The sequence below is a fragment of the Pempheris klunzingeri genome, chromosome 18 (assembly GCF_042242105.1).
Source record: "Pempheris klunzingeri isolate RE-2024b chromosome 18, fPemKlu1.hap1, whole genome shotgun sequence".
In the NCBI taxonomy this organism is placed as follows: domain Eukaryota; kingdom Metazoa; phylum Chordata; class Actinopteri; order Acropomatiformes; family Pempheridae; genus Pempheris; species Pempheris klunzingeri.
Window position 1 is genome coordinate 22,032,455 of NC_092029.1, and position 23,219 is coordinate 22,055,673.

The window sequence follows — 23,219 nt, forward strand, 5'->3', positions numbered from 1 at the left end:
CGGGGTCCATGACACACTTGTTAAGTAAATATGTAGAAAACTTTATAATAAGTCACTGGTGCTTGAATAACTGAGGCTTGTACTGCCAGCAATAACATATGGTCGGCACCTGTTCATTTTTCAGGTCCTTAAACTCAAGGAATAGTAATCATTTGACTGAATCAATCAATCCTAGTGTTGATAGTATAGGGCTAACATTTTTAACAGAATTTGCATCATCAAAATGAAACGCAAGAAAAAATTGAAAGTCTTTGAAAAAGAATGAATCTTAGTCATTTCTAAAGCGTTAAGATGAAATAAGTGCCTAGTTGTTCCTGATGCTCTTTTCAGCCTGCAGTCTTGTATTATGACAGTCTGTTGTGGTACTTTCATGCCTGCTTGGCAGTTATTCGGTCATTCTGCTACTTTGATAATCAAGATCCAAAGCTATGCATCTCACTGAGGCCTTGGGAAACTAACCTTTCCTTTTCATTTCAAGACAATTACTGTGTCTCTCTGTCGCTTTTGGATTTTGAGCTGTTGAAAGACAGAATCTTGGCTTCAGGTAGAAGAAAACCTTTGGAAACAGAGCCATCTGTCGTAGAGAGTGCATAATTACATTGTAATGGACTTTCCTCAAATGTACGACGACTCCACTTTTTCAAATGTGATATCCAGAAAAATTTGATTTTCTTCCTCTGCAGCTCCCCCAGTTGTCTATGAATACATCATTTCTGTTGAGCTGAACATCTCAGATGTTACAGTAATAGATCAACTGAGAAGCATTCTGGGAAACATCAGTTTCCCCGTCAGCATTAACAACCACATACAGATCTCTGACGTCAACATTTCCACAGGTAGGGATACAAAGAAAATGTTATTTCAGACTTTGTTGCATTTAAAATGTGTTTTCAGCTCAACATGCTGGTGCATAACCTTTTTTCAAATCTGGAATATTTGGAGGCGTGTCATTTGGACCTGCTGTTTCTTCATTGATTGAACATCAAATGTTTTCTCAGTTTGCTATCTGAGCAGTGGTGGTTTGCAGTGCAGATGTGAAGATCAGTATCGTTGGTCATGTGACCAGTGTTTAACGTACGGATCCTGTGACAACATCACTGATAATACATGTGGATGTATTAATGCCATTCCTCCTGATGGACGCTACTGCCAGTCTGCTCATCAGCACAGTAAGCAGGTTTTGAATAAAGCGTGTGGAAATGAGAAGACAATGGTCCTCATGTTAGAGGTGCCAAAATACCACTGTACTTTGCTTTTTTCCTGCTTTCAGACTTCACCTCTTGTCCTGTTACAACAATCTCTCCATCAACAACAAGTAAGACTGTACATTCATTATCAAATGTTTTACTCTAAACCTCCACATGTTAAATGTTCTAGATATGTATGATGGTCTTTCTAGATTCAGCTACTGCCATAGAAGATAGAAGAACACTACCAGACCCATTGCTATAGCAGCTGTAGCTGAGCAACTTTTTCAAAACTAACAAATATCAGTAATTCATGTTAACGTGAAGGCTTTAACTTTTAAGTTTAACTGACACCTGATTGTAAAATGTCCCTTTCAAATTCTACAGCTGCTGCTACAACAGCTGTAATCACTACAACAGTTACAACAATACCAACAACTGTAACAAGTAAGAGCTGTGGAATAAAGCCCTTCCTTTTCTTTATCTTAAGTGAAGGCATAGTGCTAAACCTGTGCAGTGAGGATACAGAAACATTACAGCCACTTGGGCTTGACTCATTCTGCCTCCATTGTTGACATTTACACATGATTCCAAAATGTTCTCTACAGACACAACATCTACTGGTACAACAGACATCAACACGACAACACCAGCTGTAGTCACCAGTAAGTACTTCAAAATAAAGCATGGGGAACAGTCCTCAGGTTATGATTAAACTGTACAGCAGCCACAGCTTCACTTTTCAACTCGGCAACACTTCAGGATACTGATGTGGCCGGAGTGTGTGCAGTGCATGTGTTATGATCTCATCCTCATGTCTTGTGGAAAAGTATGTCTAATAATTCAGTATACATTACTGCACTGAATATTTTCGTTGTCACAGGTAAATACCTGTATAATGATCAGTGTAGACTTCACACATTGAAAATAATTGTCAAACACCCCATTTAGATTCCACACCTGCTGCTACAACAGATCTAAACAACACGACAGCCGCAACAACAGCAGCTCCAACAAGTAAGTCTACTTGTAACATGATCTTTACTTTGTATACACTGTTTTTAATCTTTGACAGTAATGTGTAAAGTATGTACAGTAAAAATGCTAAATCATCACTGTGAATGATCTGGGCTGGAATCATTTATCTTTTTTACATAGAAACACATTGTTAACAATTACATAAAACATGTTGTTTTTACATGAATTTCTGTCTCAGCTGTGAGGGAAATGAGCTAAATAGGAGGAAAGTGGACTAAATATATCAAACATATCAGCTAGACACGTTTTACAATCTGAGCCCCAAACAACTACAGTAACTGTATCAAGTATCAAAAAGGAATTTAATACTTATTTCTATAACTCCAATTCATAACAAATGTTATTTCGAGACCCGTTACATAAAAAGCAGGTCTAGATCAAACTCCTTCGTTAATAGAGACCCAACAATTCAAGAATTCAAAAGGAAGGATCCAAGAATCCCCACATGAGCAGCATCAGGCATTAGGTGACAGTGGCAGGAAAAACTCCCCTTTAACAGGAAGAAACCTCAAACAGAACTAGGCTGACAAGAGGGGGGATTTCTGTCGGGGTCCATGACACACTTGTTAAGTAAATATGTAGAAAACTTTATAATAAGTCACTGGTGCTTGAATAACTGAGGCTTGTACTGCCAGCAATAACATATGGTCGGCACCTGTTCATTTTTCAGGTCCTTAAACTCAAGGAATAGTAATCATTTGAATGAATCAATCAATCCTAGTGTTGATAGTATAGGGCTAACATTTTTAACAGAATTTGCATCATCAAAATGAAACGCAAGAAAAAATTGAAAGTCTTTGAAAAAGAATGAATCTTAGTCATTTCCAAAGCGTTAAGATGAAATAAGTGCCTAGTTGTTCCTGATGCTCTTTTCAGCCTGCAGTCTTGTATTATGACAGTCTGTTGGGCTACTTTCTGGCCTTTGGAAACAGAGCCATCTGTCATAGAGAGTGCATAATCACATTGTAATGGACTTTCCTCAAATGTACGACGACTCCACTTTTTCAAATGTGATATCCAGAAAAATATGATTTTCTTCCTCTGCAGCTCCCCCAGTTGTCTATGAATACATCATTTCTGTTGAGCTGAACATCTCAGATGTTACAGTAATAGATCAACTGAGAAGCATTCTGGGAAACATCAGTTTCCCCGTCAGCATTAACAACCACATACAGATCTCTGACGTCAACATTTCCACAGGTAGGGATACAAAGAAAATGTTATTTCAGACTTTGTTGCGTTTTAAATGTGTTTTCAGCTCAACATGCTGGTGCATAACCTTTTTTCAAATCTGGAATATTTGGAGGCGTGTCATTTGGACCTGCTGTTTCTTCATTGATTGAACATCAAATGTTTTCTCAGTGGACACACTGTATTTACCCTTTACATGTTTTCCTCTCCAGTTTGCTATCTGAGCAGTGGTGGTTTGCAGTGCAGATGTGAAGATCAGTATCGTTGGTCATGTGACCAGTGTTTAACGTACGGATCCTGTGACAACATCACTGATAATACATGTGGATGTATTAATGCCATTCCTCCTGATGGACGCTACTGCCAGTCTGCTCATCAGCACAGTAAGCAGGTTTTGAATAAAGCGTGTGGAAATGAGAAGACAATGGTCCTCATGTTAGAGGTGCCAAAATACCACTGTACTTTGCTTTTTTCCTGCTTTCAGACTTCACCTCTTGTCCTGTTACAACAATCTCTCCATCAACAACAAGTAAGACTGTACATTCATTATCAAATGTTTTACTCTAAACCTCCACATGTTAAATGTTCTAGATATGTATGATGGTCTTTCTAGATTCAGCTACTGCCATAGAAGATAGAAGAACACTACCAGACCCATTGCTATAGCAGCTGTAGCTGAGCAACTTTTTCAAAACTAACAAATATCAGTAATTCATGTTAATGTGAAGGCTTTAACTTTTAAGTTTAACTGACACCTGATTGTAAAATGTCCCTTTCAAATTCTACAGCTGCTGCTACAACAGCTGTAATCACTACAACAGTTACAACAATACCAACAACTGTAACAAGTAAGAGCTGTGGAATAAAGCCCTTCCTTTTCATTATCTTAAGTGAAGGCATAGTGCTAAACCTGTGCAGTGAGGATACAGAAACATTGCAGCCACTTGGGCTTGACTCATTCTGCCTCCATTGTTGACATTTACACATGATTCCAAAATGTTCTCTACAGACACAACATCTACTGGTACAACAGACATCAACACGACAACACCAGCTGTAGTCACCAGTAAGTACTTCAAAATAAAGCATGGGGAACAGTCCTCAGGTTATGATTAAACTGTACAGCAGCCACAGCTTCACCTTTCAACTCAGCAACACTTCAGGATACTGATGTGGCTGGAGTGTGTGCAGTGCATGTGTTATGATCTCATCTTCATGTCTTGTGGAAAAGTATGTCTAATAATTCAGTATACGTCACTGCACTGAATATTTTAGTTGTCACAGGTAAATACCTGTATAATGATCAGTGTAGACTTCACACATTGAAAATAATTGTCAAACACCCCATTTAGATTCCACACCTGCTGCTACAACAGATCTAAACAACACGACAGCCACAACAACAGCAGCTCCAACAAGTAAGTCTACTTGTAACATGATCTTTACTTTGTATACACTGTTTTTAATCTTTGACAGTAATGTGTAAAGTATGTACAGTAAAAATGCTAAATCATCAGTGTGAATGATCTGGGCTGTAATCATTTATCTTTTTTACATAGAAGCACATTGTTAACAATTACATTTAACATGTTGTTTTTACATGAATTTCTACCTCAGCTGTGAGGGAAATGAGCTAAATAGGAGGAAAGTGGACTAAATATACCAAACATATCAGCTAGACACGTTTTACAATCTGAGCCCCAAACAACTACAGTAACTGTATCAGGTATCAAAAAGGAATTTAATACTTATTTCTATAGCTCCAATTCATAACAAAAGTTATTTCGAGACCCGTTCCATAAAGAGCAGGTCTAGATCAAATTCTTTCGTTAATAGAGACCCAACAATTCAGTAAGCAGGCCTTTGGAAACAGAGCCATCTGTCGTAGAGAGTGCATAATTACATTGTAATGGACTTTCCTCAAATGTACGACGACTCCACTGTTTCAAATGTGATATCCAGAAAAATATGATTTTCTTTCTTTTTCAAAACTAACAAATATCAGTAATTCATGTTAACGTGAAGGCTTTAACTTTTAAGTTTAACTGACACCTGATTGTAAAATGTCCCTTTCAAATTCTACAGCTGCTGCTACAACAGCTGTAATCACTACAACAGTTACAACAATACCAACAACTGTAGCAAGTAAGAACTGTGGAATAAAGCCCTTCCTTTTCATTATCTTAAGTGAAGGCATAGTGCTAAACCTGTGCAGTCAAGCTACTAAAACATTACAGCCACTTGGGCTTGACTCATTCTGCCTCCATTGTTGACATTTACACATGATTCCAAAATGTTCTCTACAGACACAACATCTACTGGTACAACAGACATCAACACGACAACACCAGCTGTAGTCACCAGTAAGTACTTCAAAATAAAGCATGGGGAACAGTCCTCAGGTTATGATTAAACTGTACAGCAGCCACAGCTTCACCTTTCAACTCAGCAACACTTCAGGATACTGATGTGGCCGGAGTGTGTGCAGTGCATGTGTTATGATCTCATCCTCATGTCTTGTGGAAAAGTATGTCTAATAATTCAGTATACGTCACTGCACTGAATATTTTCGTTGTCACAGGTAAATACCTGTATAATGATCAGTGTAGACTTCACACATTGAAAATAATTGTCAAACACCCCATTTAGATTCCACACCTGCTGCTACAACAGATCTAAACAACACGACAGCCGCAACAACAGCAGCTCCAACAAGTAAGTCTACTTGTAACATGATCTTTACTTTGTATACACTGTTTTTAATCTTTGACAGTAATGTGTAAAGTATGTACAGTAAAAAGTGGCCCCAAACAACTACAGTAACTGTGTCAGGTATCAAAAAAGAACTGAATACTTATTTCTATAGCTCCAATTCATAACAAATGTTATTTCGAGACCCGTTCCATAAAGAGCCGGTCTAGATCAAACTCCTTCGTTAATAGAGACCCAACAATTCAAGAATTCAAAAAGAAAGATTCAAGAATTAATTCTAGTGTTGATAGTATAGTGATAACATTATTAACTGAATTTGCATCATCAGAATGAAATGCAAGAAAAAATTTAAGGTCTTTAAAAAAGAATGAATCTTAGTCATTTCCAAAGCGTTGAAATAAGTGCCTAGTTAATCCATACATTATCCATTCAAATTTTCCCTGGTGTATCTATTATATTTTTCTCAAAGTTTCAAATATCCAAACACTCCAAACTGGAGTAAAACCTACATATTAGGTGGAAACATAAATTCAACTGTTGTGTTTATTTTTTTCTAAATGGGTCAGAACAGTCAGAAGAGAACAATTCTGGTGCAAATTAAACTTAATTAATTGTACTGCCCATTATTCGTAATAGTCTAAAAAATGTCCCACTTTCTCCTGTATGCCTCCCTGGAATGTAACCTCAGCCACAACTCCTCAACTATGTCACAAATATAACTGCAGAATAACTGCAATAACTGTGAAAAATTAGATTCCATACCTGCTGCTACAACAGATCTAAGCACGACTAAAGCTGCAACAATGGCAGCTTTAACAATTAACTATACTTAACATTACCTTTTATTTTTTATATACTATTTTTATTTTTTTTACAGTAGTGTGTAAAGGATGTGCAGCAAAATGTTAAATCATTACAATGAATGATCTGAGCTGGAATCATTTTGCATTAACATTGACACATTCCATAAAAAAATTCCTTACAGACACAAAACTAAATGCTCAAACAGATCTTTACAGCATGTCCTTATTAATAATGGATGGCTAACATGATCATTTTCAAATATTTCAGTGAGTTATCCTAATTTGAAGGATTTTACGTTAAAAGTAGAATGTAAATAACTGTAAACTAAATAAAGCGTGTGGAAACAGTTGCTAGAACAGATTTAAACTAGATAGAATATAATCTATTAACATATTGTTAAACCCTCATCTCCATCACCAATGTGCAGTTTTGATTTACATGACTTAACAAGTCACCTTTGCTGACCTACTGCGACACATCAGACACCTACAACATCCACAGCCAGGTCAACAACCACTTTAAATGTAAGAAGTCAAAACTGTAAATTTAGCTTTGTTACAAGTCACATATCAACTCATATCGTGAACTTTGTAAAGCACTGTGAGACAACTCTGTTGTGATATTGGGCTATACAAAATAAATTGAATTGAATTGAATTGAATTGAATATCACAAAACTACATGTAGTGTCAAAGTTCTAATCTTTACATGATAAATATTGTTTTAGTATTCTAAGTGTTGTTTTCAGATTCAACACATATTTCTACAACAGATGTGAAAACAGTTACATCTGTTAACAGTTGAAACATGTAACATGTAATTGCTAAAAAAAAAAAAACTTTTCTATTGTTGACACTAAGCATTCAGTGCTTTTGATTATTAAGGTTGAATTTTTGGGCAAATGCCAAAACTGTACCCTAAAACATGTAGTAAAAGTTTACACTATTCAATATATGGGCCCGGTTTTTATTGTCAAAAACAGCAGATGGTCACATAATGTCAAATAATCGTCAAATTTAGACTTTGCAGACTTACAACAAACCTGGACACAACAACATCCAACACCTGATGGAATTGATGCTAACGCTACCACCCATTAACTATACTAGTCTATCTGGCTGTTTATTCAGTTCAATATGCATTGTTGTCATTTCATATCAGATTCAACACCTGCAAGTACAACACCAACAGTTGGAAGAAGTAAGCTGACTTTATTGTACATTTTGATGCTTTTGCACTTTTTCTCAAGATTTTGAAAACAAGAATTTTACTTGTAGCAGAGTACTTCTCCACTGTGGCATTACAACCTTTACTCAGCTAATAGATCTGAATACCTTGTTACCACCGCACGGCAGTTACTATAAGCAAGAGTTTTTCTTGTGTTTTTAATAATTCCTCATTGAAGTTTTCCTCTTGTACCATCATGTCTTTGAGCATGTCAATTAGAATTGAGGTCTAACCAGATGTACTGTAGGCAGGAAGTACTCCAGATCTCTTTTGTCAATCCAAAGTCCATGAGTGTCCAGCTCACTGGCTTGGGTTGTTTCAAACAAAGCTGAGGTAACAGGACTCCACCAAATGCATCACATGCATCGTTTTTTGTTTTAAATTGTAAGAAACTGTAACAATGGTGCTACCTGTAGCAGTTGGAGATCCGAGTGTAAAATGGTCGCACATTTAAACACTACAACAGCCACTATACCACCAACAGCTGTAGTCTGAGGAAACATGGGAAAACCCACATCTTCAGGACCTGTAGCTACAGCTGACAGTTTAACAGTTTTAGAATCTGAGCACAAATCAAAATTCTGTTTTAAGTTGTCATCATTAACATATTTGTAAAATGTTTGTCTTTGCAGATTCAACGCCTAGTTCTACAACACATCTGAACACTACAACACCCACTATGTCACCAACGACTGTAGTTACCAGTACGTTTTTAGAAACAGGAAAATTCCATACGCTTTCAGTAAATGATCTTCATTTGAAGGATTTTACTTCATGCACTGCATTTTTTTCCAGATTCAACACCCGTAGCTACAACTGATATAACCACGACAACAGCTGCAACATCCACAGCAGCGCTAACAAGTAAGTCCCTTTAGTTTTTATGCTACCGTTTTATTTACTACCGTATTGGCTATAGAGCACATCGGAATATAAGCTGCACCCACTAAATTTTAAAAGAAAAAAATATTTTTACATGTATTAGCCGTACCAGACTATAAGCCACAGATATATACGTCGTGAAATGAGATATTTACACGGAAAGATTTTGTAAATGTTTATTTACATACCTTAATTGTTTCCAAGCGGTGCATGTAACACGGCAGTAAAACGGCTGATCGAACAAAACTTCTTATTAGCGTACCCTTTGTTGTTATAACAAGGCAGTTGCTGTCTTGATTGACTTGTCAGACAATATTCTTATAATATTCATACATAATTGCCACAACAGCAGCAACATTTGTAATGAGTAAGAGCTTAGTTGATCTTGACTTGAATAATTTAATGTTGTTATAGATGTTTTAAAGACAAAACATCACTACAACACACACAGTTACTGAGCACTGTTGAAATGACCTTTCTTGTTATATCATTAGAGTTAGGGTGACAGACTTATCCAGTAAATATTCAGCAAACTTTATAGTAAGTAATCTGGGATTAAATATTATTTTTTGCATTACCAGCAACAACATAGTTTATTGTCGGTAGTTATGTTTTGGTCTTTGGTATTTGTTGCAACACCCATTGCTTCAGCATGTCGAAACACTACAATACCCACAATTTCACCAGTTAGCAGACAGATTTTAGAAAGTAAGGATCTTACCTCATACAATATATTTATTTCCTCTTCAGCAGCTGTTACTACAACAGACATGAACACAACAACAGCTGCGACAACAGTTATAACAAGTAAGTGATTCAAAATGATTGTTACAGTATCTTTCGTTGTTTAACTTCGATTAAGGTTTAGTGAAATATGTGCACAGGAAAAATGGGAATTTAACACATTAACACATGATCACATTACAATCTTTGAACACTTAACACTTATTGCTACCTATTGCAACAGTTTCAACACAACAGTCACAACACACCAGAGCACTACTGCTCAGACAATGACACATCTCAAGAGACCAGTATTTCACTTTTCAGTTTAACATGCATAATTATAAAATTGTATTTCGCATTCAGCAACAGACATGACATGATAATTATAACATATAAATAAAATACAAATGACAATAACTCATCTGATTGTTGCAGATTCAACACCTATTGCTACAACATCTACAACTCCACCAACCACTATTGTCAGCTGTAGGTATTTCTAAACCAGTGATGTGGTGATCATCCCCTGGATCACATTTGCTTGAAAATGTTTCGTAATTTATTTTAACTTGGAGGATGTTACTTTTTAAAAATATTTCAGTATTTTCTTTTCATGCCAGTTTCTACAACAGCTGCAACAACAACAACAACTGTAGCAAGTAAGTATCTTAAAATGATTGTTTCAAGACTCATGCCATTAGGTCAGTTATGTGAATTATACATGTTGTAACAAAATCCACTATTGTGACTGTATTGTGTTGTATTTACACACTGTTGAAAAACTATAAACTCTGTGCACTTTGAATTTATGAAACTTTTGAGTAATTACTGTATACTTACAATTAAATTGTTGCATTGTTCTACTATTTATAACACGTTGTTCTTAAATGTTTTTTGCAGATTCAACACCTGTTGCAACAACACCCACAACTCCACCAACAACTATCGTCACCTGTATGTATTTTGAAACAAATGATGTGGTAACTGTGGTAAAAATGTCAGTTATTTGTTTGAACTTGGAGGACGTTGCTTTTAATTCAATATGTTCTTTTCATACCTGTTTGTACAACAGCTGCAACAACCACGACAACTGTAACACGTAAGACTTTTAAAGTAATTGTTGTTAGAATACTCTTACACGTTATTCGCTCAGTAAAATCAAGGTTATGTGAAGGATATACAGTATGTTGTAATAAAACCCACGATTGTGATTATAGTATTTACAAACTGTTGAGAAACTATAAACTCTGCACTCTTTAACTTTAGGGAGCTGTATCTAATTATACTTTGACTGTTGCATTTTCAGCTACTAGTGTTACGGGCCAACCTACCACTGCTAGCTCCACAACATCGGAAGTTTTGTCTACCCCAGCTCCAACCACAGCTCTCACAACATCTACTAGCACCAAGGCCCCTACCACTATTACCACCACCACCACCACCACCACCACAGATACACTTTCAACACTGCTTACTTCTACGGCTGTTACAGGTATTGTTTTATTGACACAAAGAGGGGGGAGGAGGCACAATGGATTGACCTATGATCCATCAAAAATAATGTCATTACATCATGTTATGGATTACTGTTTATCCTGTGTCAGATGTTTTAAACCACTGTCCTGAACTGAAGGTCAAAATGTCAAACCCAAAAATGACATTAATTGCACAGGGTCAAGGAAGAGACATCTTTACATCTCACTTGCTCAGTGCAGAAGAGGACTGAAAGAAAGATGAAGACATGCATACATGAAAAATCCTGAACTCCTAGTTTAGTCCTTTATGGCTTAGGGGACATTGAATGCTTCTGTCAGCCTTTGAGCATGTTTGAAATGTCCATATCTTACAGTATAAGACCAACTGACATGCTACTTGAGCATTAAAGGTTAACAGTACACTCATTATGCTGTAAAACTGCTTAATTGACAGTCGTCAAAATTCAACACATAATCCTCAGTTAATACTGACAGCAGATACTGTATGTGTTATGCTCTCCCAACTTGGTTTAGGAATTAATTGCTGATGTATGATAGCTACCTGAATACAATTTATTAGATAGTCTACCATCTAATAATGTAATGTAATTCAATTTCACCAGCCACTTGGCATCTTAAAGACAAATAGCAAAATAGCTTGAAATGTTATCAACAGTTTTTGTATTGATGGTTTTATATATACACCATTGATCTTCACTGGCAATGCAATAAATACTGAAAACAAAAAAGATATCAAAAAAAGGCATTTTTATCATTTACAGTTGTTCCGTACTTTGCCTGTTGGTGCCTGGTGTGTTTTCAGGTGTTTGTGATCATTAAAAACTGAAATGTTTGTTTTGCTCATGTTTTTCTTTTTTCTTTTTTTTTGATAAACAGGATTTGATGTGGAAATGTCAGTGACATTAGACAAGGAATTCACAGCAGAATTAAATGATGTAACAAGTTCTGCTTACAGGGAGCTTGAATCAAGGATTAACTTAGTGGTAAGTATTGTATTGTTAAAAACTTAAAAACAAAGTCTTACTTGTACTGTCAGTTCTTCATTCTTCAGTGGTAATATAATTAACCATATCTCTTTCACAGTTAGAGGAGCAGTATAAAGGACTCACAGGGTTCATCCGTGTTTTTGTGAGGGCTTTCAGGTATGGTACTTTTGAACTTGAACATTTGGAGGCAGGAATCTGTGTGTGCATTTTACAAAATCACAACTCTGGATTTTATTTGTTCACACAGAGAAGGAAGTATAATTGCAGACTTTGTTGTTCAGACAACACAAGTTAATCAAGATGAAATTGCCAATGCAAATGGAAATCTCCCACTGGCAATGCAGACTATAGCCCCTGTCATAGGATCAGTCACTGCACTTTACACCAGTAAGTTCAAAAAAGCTGGTCGTTATATTAACTGTTGTTCAGCTTGATTGAATTCCTAACTAATTTTGTTTGGTTTGTCCAAAGGTCCAACTGTTAACTTCCCAGACCTCATTTTTACCGGTACACCAATGACGCTGACGTGTGGACCCCCTCCTGAAAAAATTAATATGACACAAATTTCTGGTTCTGAGTGGAAATTTAAAGAACGGGAAATTAAAGACAGCAGCAGATTTAAAATAACTAACTCTAACATGAAGTCTACGCTTAGAGTCAATAACGTCATCCTTGCTGATGTTGGTGAGTCAAAGCTACAGTAGTTGAATTTGTTAACCAACAGAAATCACTCTGCAAATGATCCAAGAATACAGCATTTAAAGCTTGGTTCTACATTTCATGATACTGTGAGATCAGCTATCTTGTAATGTGGGATTTTGATTATCGGAATGCTGTGAATTGTCTTTTCCTGTGTTGGAAACATGCCTATGCCTGCTTAGCCATCATATCCATAACAATTATAAATAAGAGACCATATCACTCACTTGTTGCATCTTAATTCAAATGTTGTGCTGACACCACCAACAGTCATACAAAAATATTGTCAATGAATCAGTATGAAAATCTTTGGTCACTGCTACAATGACATCTGACAGCAATTAACTCTTTTTCTTTGTTACAGTAGAGCAACATGATCATTAATTTTTACTTCTCTTAATCACAGGTCTTTATGAATGTATTCTGAGGGGCAGGGCAGTGAATTTCCTCCAAAACATACTTGTAAGAGGAAATAAAATCAAACCAGCTCCCATTGTGCGACTACAGAGTAAAGTTAACATTGAGTGCAAAGAGGGACAGATACAACCACTTGAGTGTTGCGTGCAGGCCCCGTATAAAGTCCAGTGGTTTGAAGACAGAGCTGTTCTACCCTCAAGTAAGTATCAGGTGATGTTGACAACTTCTCATTCTCGCCATTCTGAGAAGATGGACACAGTTACTAACACTTTATCTGATTAACAACGCTGATAAATCTTCACAGCTCTCAGGAACGATTCAGAAACCTACTGCATCACACATGACTACCTGCTAGGAAGCTGCAGCGCATCACAGCAAAACAAATTTTTCACATGTAAGGTAGATGAACCAGAGGGTTATGAAAGGACAACAGAAATGGTCATTTTCAAAGAAGGTAGGAGCAACATTTAAAATGTGAATTTACAGTTCCCTTGCTGTTTTCTCTATCTTTTTTGCGTAACACTAACTAATCATTTACCTCTTAAGATGTTACATGCAGAGATGCTGAGTATGGGACTGGACGAGTAGGTGACACATCAAGTATAGGCTGTGATAAAGGTCAAGAGGGGACCAAGTCTGCGGTCTGTCTTGAAAGTGGAGAGTGGAAACTTATAATGGACACCTGCATTGTAATACAAATCAAGGAACTATTGATTGCATCACAGGTAGGTGATCTACTGGCGATAACAAATCATCCCCGTTAGAAATCTCTTAACAAAATCAGTTGCACTATGTCACCAAAATTGTGAAATTTAGGATCTGTCAGTGAGAATTTTATTTGGGTGCATCAATGAGTTCAGGAACTGAGGTTGAAAAAATACATGGATTTGCTGAGCTCCAAATGGATTATCTCTCTCCTCTCTCTCTCTCTCCCAGGTGTTATACTAGCCTCTGATTTTTAGCCAGCACTCAACATCTCTTTCAACCAGTTAAAATGACAAATTTCATTAGTAACAGGTCATATCAACTGCTACTAATCTAAACACCAAACTTGATAACAGGTCAAAGTAAAGTATTTAAAGAATATTCAGAATATTTAAACTGCTCTCTGCAGCCAGTGTATTCTGTTAAAGATCATTTGTGCGGAAGAAGGTCCACTCTATAACATAACTGTACAACCATGGGTGACCTACTGTTTTTGTAGTTTCAGCAATTCCACCAGAGTGATACATGTCACTTCTAGATGATTGTGTCAGTTTCAGGAGTTAGTCTCCCAGTTGCAGTTACTGCTTATTTATAACCTATCAATAATTTAATCAACTGAATGGCTTTGAACCAGAATCTTCAGTATTTGGATCAAGACACTTAAGGTGCATCAGTGTAGCTACAGCTGTCATTTCAATGTGTCAGATACATATTCAATAATCATTTAAGTAAACACTGGATTGGACTCAGTAATGGCAGATACTCAACATTGAATGACTCGGATTGGAATCAGGGCCAACAAAACTTGACAAATCATGACATTCCTCATAAAGCATATTCCTGCAGTCTTGTGGCCTAAAAAAGGAGCAAAAGTGTTGCAATCTCATACTCAAACTATGGTGTCATATTTTTTTGCATTTTTAATGTCTTTCTTTCAGGATTTGGTTGAGGAGAATGTGCCACAATTTTCAGCAAATCTAAGTACAACTGTCATGGAAGACAAAACAGAAATTACAAATTCATCTGCAACCATATCAGCTATTGTTGAAATCCTGAACACCATTGCAAATGTTTCCACTGATATCACTGAACCTGTCATGCAGGTAGGTGAAACTTCCCTCCCCTTAGCCTCTTAGTAGAGGCTCATGTCAACAAATACACCTACTGACTGTCTGATGAGGTCCTCATAATGAAATGTCTCTTCATCTGCAGAATGTACTTAACACAGTTGACGTCATCATTGGTGATGATGCAAGAGATTCCTGGGCAATTCTGAATGCAAATGAAACCCGCAATGCGAGCTCAGAATTACTGGGTTCACTGGAGGCTCTCTCTGATGGGTTAGTTGGGGAGTTTACCATCACAACTCAACGCATCCTGCTCAACAGAACCACATTTGACAACTCCTTCAGGGCAGATCTGAACTTCAGTATTATTATCGACATTCCAAATACTAACAGTAGCAACGTCTTCATCACCACCATCACCTTCTCCAGCCTTAATAATGTTATGCCAGCGCGGAACTCCAGCTTTGACGCCAGTCTCTTCAACGCCACAGCCAATGAAACTGTCACTGATAATGCCATCAATGCTGCTGTGGTGCTAGTCCAACTAAATGCAACAATACAGAATGTCACTCTGAGCTTTGACAAGCTAAACAACGCCCTGTCATTAAACCCACAGTGTGTCTTCTGGAACTTTACACTCCTTGATAATCTAGGTGCTTGGGATGATGAAGGCTGTAGGTTTCTTTATGAGATAAACAACACAGTAACCTGCAGCTGCAACCATCTCACCTCCTTCTCAATTCTGATGGCAACGGACATCCCTCCAGAATTGAAAGTTGTCTTGGATGTAATCACCTATGTTGGAGTTGGGATATCTATGGCGAGCTTAGTTATATGTATCATTATTGAAGGATACGTTTGGAAAGCCATCACCAGGAATAGCACTGCTTTCATGCGTCATCTTTCCATCATCAACACTGCCCTGTCTCTGCTGATCGCTGACATCTGTTTCATCATTGCTGCCTCTATTGCTAAGAACCCCCTTGAAAACCCTGGGGAGAACCACGAAGTTCTAGTTGGACCGTGTAGCACAGCAACATTTTTTATGCACTTTTTCTATCTTGCTCTGTTCTTTTGGATGCTTGTGTCAGGCCTTCTGCTCTTTTACCGGACGGTCATGGTCTTCTCCCACATGTCCAAGTCCACCATGTTGGCCATTGGCTTCAGTTTAGGCTACGGATGCCCTTTGATTATAGCTGTCATTACTGTTGCTGTCACAGCACCAGGAAATGGATACATCAGGAAAAACAATGCTTGTTGGCTCAACTGGATTGAAACAAAGGCCCTACTGGCCTTGGTCATACCTGCCTTGACCATAGTTTTAATCAACATTTTAATTGTGATTGTGGTCTTGTTCAAAATGCTGAGAAGAGGTGTGGGAGACACTGTCCAGGCAGATGAAAGGCATACATTGGTGGTCATTACTAGATGTGTGATCATTTTGACTCCTTTATTCGGTCTGACCTGGTCTCTTGGAGTGGGAACGATGATATCGTCAACAAATAAAGGAATCCACATCGCCTTTGCATTCTTCAATTCACTACAGGTATTTTCATCCATTGAAATAAGAGGTTGCAATTTAATGCTTACAAGGCAGTTATTTTGTGTGATAAAACATTTTATCTTCATCCATTGACAAAGAAATGTGTATGTCATCTGTCTTTCCTCAGGGTTTCTTCATTTTAGTGTTTGGGACACTATTCGATTCAAAGGTATGTTGACTTTAAAATAAGTTTTAAATTGTGTTACATTTTGGAAAATACCCTTATTTACTTTGTTGCTGAAAGTTAGATGAATAGATCAATACCACTGTTACAGTGGTGTAGGAATCCTTTATTAAAAGGTTCTCTGTAAAACATTAATACAGTAAACAACAATAACATTAAAAACTGGGGTAGGGGGGTGTATTTGTTCTGGTGTGAGATGTTAAGATCCCATATAGAGAACTAGAGAACCATTAAATAAAGTAAGCAATGTCACAATGCAAAATACTGGTGTTGCACAATTTTGCGGGAAAAACAAGCAACTAGGTGTGATGACCAGAGGCACATACAAGAAAACGGACTCAAATGCTTGACACGAGGCAAACAGATGGTAAAAGGTGCAGTTTACTGTTGAACAAGATCAACAAAGACAAGGCACCAAAAACACACTGACTAGACTCTAACACTCTCAACAAGATTCCAACACTGACTCGGACTGGAACGCTCGACACAAGGGAACAAGACGATCTGGCACAGGAAAACACAGACAATATATGCACCAGGGGAGGGGGGCACAGGTGTAAACAATCAGAGCAGGGCAGACAGTCACAGGAGTGGGAAACACACAAGGGCAGGAAGGAGAGGAGCCTGAAATGAGAAGGAAAAGAACGCCACAATATAACAGGAACTACAAAACACATGAACTAACGTTAACAAACTTGACGAGAAACACTAATACCTAACACTAGGTCTGTGGAGACGAACCCGAAAGATGCGACTTGGCTCGAACATGTGACCTTGCATACCTCAGTGTGAGACAGAGATGGATGAATGGATGAATGAATGGATGAATGAACATTAAAGAGGTTGCATATAAAAAAACTGGCCAAGTAATTATACCAGTGAAGGCAACACAAAGATATCTTGTTGGCCTTTTAAACAAAACCAAACTGTCATGCAACGTAAACCTCATTGACCTCAAGAGCCTTGCTGCAGTTTATGTTCATGACACACTCACATTCACATATTTAAAGTAATAATATTGCCAAATATATCCAAAACTGCGCAGTATACTATTACTTTTAGTACATCATACTATATACTAATATTATTGATTTTGACATTGACATGGATTTTATGGTGCCCGTAGATTCGTTCCATCCTCTCAAGGAGAATACCTACATCAACAAGCACAGGCTCTAATCCAACAAGAGTAAGTCATTTTTTTCACTATCCCAAAACTGATTTGTAAATGTATCCTGCCTGTATTTGAATCAAAATCTATAACCTTACATCTCAATGCAAAATGCTAAACTTTTTTTATGCAATAGTTTATACATAGTTTTACACATATTTCTGTTTGTTTTTTACAATAGAGTACAAGTGGTGGCATTTCCTCTCTCAGTGGATTGAACTGGATAAGTCGACTGCGTGGAAGAAGATGTAAATTTAGCAGCATTCTTTAGTTTTGAATTTAGCAGCTTTCCAGTTCACTTGGATCAGCTGTCTTAGTAATCATTTATTTGTCTTTCAGATATCTACCGTGTATCAGAAGCTGCAAACTCCAGCAGCACAGGAGCATCAGAGTCATTCATCAGTATATGAATCAAAGCATCTAATATGTAAAATAGAAATTTATTTCATCATTGATTCAGAAGATCTGCTAATTATTATATGTTTTAGTGCATAAATTACAAGCTATTAAGCAAACAGCATTACAAGATGTTTGCATGGTAATGTTACTGTTCCCATTTGTCCAATGAGAGGTCCTACTGTGACAATGCTAAAATTCAGTGACCGTAAATTAAACCATGAAATGTGGTGCTAATTGCAGCTGCCGAAATGTAGTTCTGAAACTGAGATGACCAAAAGAGCAGTTACCAAGGAACAAGTAAGGAGGCAACTTGTTATTAATGAGTGTCTCAAAGGCAGATCCTGAATAACTAAAGATCAATGTAAGAAATGATAAGCTCCTATTTTTATGCAAAATCTGTGACTAGTGACTGGTTTCTCAGTTTTCATTATTACGAGTACAGCATCACAGCACAGCAACACTCTCTGACTGAAAATGCTGTCAACATGCCTCTATGTTGCCTCATTGTTCTGGTAAATGGTGCCGAGAGCTCTTTATGTAGTTTCACACATTCGCAGCAGGAGTCAAGATAGTCTCATGCAGCAGATGTAAAAAGAGGTGTTTATCTGATACATCGAGATAGCCGGAAAAGATGCCAAAATGATTCAGGTGAATGTTAGTTCAGAAGTCGTCACACTAAAAACACAGAAGAGTTGATGGAAGGAACACATGATTTAGCTTCTTTTGGAATTGATGATGTCATGGCTAATAACAAAAACTGCACATGTCGATAAGCTAGGTACATCCCATGACATTTTCTCTATTGGTGTGGTGAAGTAAATCGACTTCCTCTCTTTCATAAAGGGAAAAAGTCATGAGTTTTTTTCAATAGCTTCCACGTAAAGTGACACAGTGACAACACCAAGATGTAAGACAGAGAGGTGTGTCTAATGCCCTGCAGTGATGAATCCATCCTGTTTGACCTTGAGGGGCTTCCAGGGGGATAGTTTAATTTCAACAATATTGTCTTAGCTAGAAGTTAACCCAATGACAGAATGTATAAGAATGGCACTTCTTTTTATAGGTTTCATAGGTTGCTATCATTTTCCAGCAACCAATAAAATTCGAATGAACTTAAGAGGGGAGGGCTCCTCTTCTTTCTGATGGTTTACTGGCCCACTACTGTAGTGACCCGCCATTTCCCAGATGACTTGTATTCCACTGCTCTTGGATCTAGCTGGTTCCCGGCAATAAATGTACTGCTTTGTTTTGCTTGCTTCAAATATAATATGAAGCGTCCCTTATATGATATGAAGAGAGCAATGCAAAGTGGTGCATATACAGCCGGGCCTGGGAACCAGCAACCATGGACCCTTAAGTAGGGGGTTAGCTACTTGACTCCTTTCTGCGCTTTATTCATTAAATGAATCATAACCTGTCAATGTCTTTAATTTAACTTCCCTGATGTAGCCATGTCCCACACTGTTGCACCTCTTCACTGATGTGTTCTATGGCATTTCCTGTTTACCAGTAGCGATTACGTGGATCCAAGCTTGCAAACTGGGGTGATGTGTAAATTTGTAACTTTATAATCTTAAATATATGAGTTTTTCTTTATGAGTTTTTTGTGTAAATTTACCACTGGGAATATCCCAGTTCTTTTCTCGGAATATTACCCCCCTCCTCCATATTTTTCACTTTTTACTGTGGAGTTTGCATGTTCTAGCCGTGCTTGCGTGTCCAAAGACATGCAGGTTAATTGGTGACTCTAAATTGCCTGTAGGTGTGGATGTGAGTGATTGTCTGTCTCTGTGTGTCGGCCCTGTGGTTGGATGGTGACCAGTCCAGGGTGAACCCCCACCTTTCGCCCAAAGTCAGCTGGGATTAGCTCCAGTCCCCCCTGATGAATAAGCAGTATAGATAATGAAAAAGCTTTCAATGGCCTTGGCATGCTGTCGTAAATATTAAGATTATAATGTCAACCCAAGAAAATGTTTTAAAAATCCCTTTTGTGCCATATTCTGGATTTCACTTTTACACAGTTGGACAGACACATTACTTAAGTTGTACTGAACAAAAATGTCTGTTTGGGTTGAATGCGGTATCTCAAAAAACACTTTAAGGAAAAAAACAAATTTGACACAAATGTCCACTTGAACTATGGAGCAGTAATTCTAATTCATCATGAAATAAACCTTTTGATTGCTTCAATTTGAACATTACTATTAGTGATGAGACAGACGTGAGGGTGATTACAAAATTGTTTTCTGCTATTGTTTCAGAACTATTTTAGGTGTAATCTGAAGAATCACATGTTACTTTGTCCATGTGTTCTCTAGGCCAGAAATTTAGTTCCATGATTCTTATAAATCAAGGCTAAAGACTTTATTTTTTCCTTTCATTAAGTCGGTTACTTCATTCATCTCTTGCACTGCAATTTTTATTCTTGTAATCTTATCTTACTCTATTTTAGCTTGTTTTTATTTTCTATTGTCTCAGCTATTTGTGTCGCCACCTTATTGTCATGGGGCCGTCCGTGTCCCCCTGTGAACCTGGCACACCAGACACAGGAACAGTTACTTCTTTCTGCAGGCCGACCTGCACAGAGGTGCAAGGGCCCAGTCATCACTTCTTGCAGCTTTAATTATTTTTCTGCTGTGTGATGGCATTTTTAGGACCTCACATTCATAAGTATAGTATGTGATTTAGATTCTCAGAGGTCTCAGACATGTGAACCCAAATTGTAGCTTATTCACATTCCTTCTTGTTTGATTTTTGACTTCTAGCAAACCTTAATTCCTGGAAAACTAACAGTGCTGTCATATGTCCAGTAGATGGCGATGTTTAGCTGTATAACCAAGGAACGTTGGTCACCAGTTTAGCCAGTAGGGGGCAGATCCAGGATGTAGTCTGTGCCCATTCTATTAACATTCAAGGCAAAGGGCAGGTAGTGAGAACACTAAATTTATGCCCAGCTTTGTGCCAGAGGCTTCAAAACGATTATGCGCTTTTAAGTATGTTTCTTTGAGCCTATGACATTTACTGTTCTTGTCTTTAACAGTATGATTGACCAGTCTCAAATCAATTATTCTTCCAAGGAGTTATCTATCTGTGGTATTTATACAATTCACTAAGTGAGTGACTTACACTTAGTGTTGATAAATGTGTCCAATAAAATAGAATTTAACATCTATAACAATTACAAGGACAACGCAAGATAAATAAGCAAGGGGGTGTTATGCAGAGTGTATATAGAATACAATACACACACACACATATATATATATGAATATATATATACACACACACACACACACACACGTATGCATGTACATAAACACAGAATAGGATGTGGCACAGAAGTGGTCAGTGAGCCAAAGTCTTTGTTCTGAATTAACAATTAAAATCCTCCAAAGGATACATAATGAGCTAGCTGGCTTCAGTCCACACTGCCCAAGGGAATTAAAAAAACCATACACACACAAACATGCACACACACTCCAGCGCTTTGAATGGTTAATGATCAACCAGATCTTTAGTGACAGTACAGAGCAGGACCCAATATTAATGAAAAACAACGACTTTGTGTTTTTGTGTTTTCTTATTGTTTGTAATTTATATTATGAGAACCTGACTGGGGGCAAAATATGAGTAATATCAAAAAATGATATAAGGACACAGAGATGATGAATCATTCTCTATGTGGAATGCAGTTCTCCCAGGCATGCTCCAATAAGACCTATTTTTCTTCATTGGGTTGTTTTCGTGCCTTGAACAAACCTCTAAAACATACAGTGAACAAATTAGTGTGAATTATACATAAAGTCTTCACTTCATGAAATTTCAGAGCCTGAACAGACTGAAGTAAAGATCATAACTGGAGTCTCCTCAACCTTCATAGAAACAACGGAGCCTTGCACAGTTTTGTAAATTATGTAAGTCCCTCTTGGGATGGTGGCCAAGCAAGGCTCCGGGACTCAGTGCCTTGCTCAGTGAAAACTCTGTAGTGGCCAAGAGGTGAACTGGCACCTCTCCAGGTAAGAGACCCAAACTAAGTCCCCACAAACTGAGCCACCACTTGGTTTGTTCTAATTTAATTTTGTTGCTGTCAACTTTAAACATGATCTTTCATTACACCCAGAGTGCAGCTGTTGTAGAGAGAATCATTGTCAATGCACGTACGCTGGTGCTTTGCAGCATCTTCTAATATCGCCATGCTTGTGTGGCGCTGCTGTTACCACTAGTAACCACAGGCATCACCAAATTCACCATGCTAAGATTTCTAACTTTCACAGCAACAGGTAACACAGATAGGTACTTTGTCATTCTAATAAACATACCAGTGAAAGCAGGTGTAACCATATCGTGCTGCAGTGGAATCATCAAAGTATGTCATGCATTAACGCTCTAAAGGAAGCCTAAGCTACATCTGTGTGTGGGATCAGATCAGGCCATTATGCTGCCACTTCATATAATCTGTGTGCTTGTGCAGTCACTATTATTCCTTAGTTCTGTGAGTGTTTCTGTACGTCCTGATAGGTGAGAGTGATGAAAAGGTAGCGCTGCCTGTGATCTTTTGTTCAGACGGCTCCAAGATCTCAGACCTCTGGCCCAGCATCAGGTGTGGTTAGTGATAGGTCGCCCGGTGACTCATGGGGTTTTGTGGTCAGCTGCCCTGCTCCACCCTGGGTAAACCCTGAGAGTTTGTTGTGTGGTGACCGTGTTTAATTCTCCTCCAGTAATAAACTGACTGAGGAAACGGGCCCAGGTTTGTCCAAGTCTTTGGTCACAGCAGGACCACGAGTAT

General features: G+C 37.8%; 1 protein-coding gene across 1 annotated transcript in view; it reads left to right on the forward strand.

Moving 5' to 3' along the window:
* Nucleotides 1-20,032, forward strand: part of LOC139218353 (adhesion G protein-coupled receptor F5-like) — a 34,360-nt gene extending 14,328 nt beyond the window's left edge. The window contains exons 25-42 of the mRNA XM_070849913.1: nt 2,181-2,204; nt 4,769-4,846; nt 6,108-6,131; nt 10,387-10,425; nt 11,073-11,258; nt 12,139-12,249; nt 12,350-12,404; nt 12,496-12,635; nt 12,720-12,932; nt 13,354-13,563; nt 13,669-13,818; nt 13,911-14,089; nt 15,008-15,172; nt 15,282-16,682; nt 16,807-16,848; nt 17,990-18,052; nt 18,216-18,282; nt 18,374-20,032. Of these exons, the coding sequence (XP_070706014.1) occupies nt 2,181-2,204; nt 4,769-4,846; nt 6,108-6,131; nt 10,387-10,425; nt 11,073-11,258; nt 12,139-12,249; nt 12,350-12,404; nt 12,496-12,635; nt 12,720-12,932; nt 13,354-13,563; nt 13,669-13,818; nt 13,911-14,089; nt 15,008-15,172; nt 15,282-16,682; nt 16,807-16,848; nt 17,990-18,052; nt 18,216-18,282; nt 18,374-18,444 (3,218 nt within the window). The 3' untranslated portion in view covers nt 18,445-20,032. The remainder of the gene's footprint in view (nt 1-2,180; nt 2,205-4,768; nt 4,847-6,107; nt 6,132-10,386; nt 10,426-11,072; nt 11,259-12,138; nt 12,250-12,349; nt 12,405-12,495; nt 12,636-12,719; nt 12,933-13,353; nt 13,564-13,668; nt 13,819-13,910; nt 14,090-15,007; nt 15,173-15,281; nt 16,683-16,806; nt 16,849-17,989; nt 18,053-18,215; nt 18,283-18,373) is intronic.
* The last annotated feature ends 3,187 nt before the right edge of the window (nt 20,033-23,219 follow it).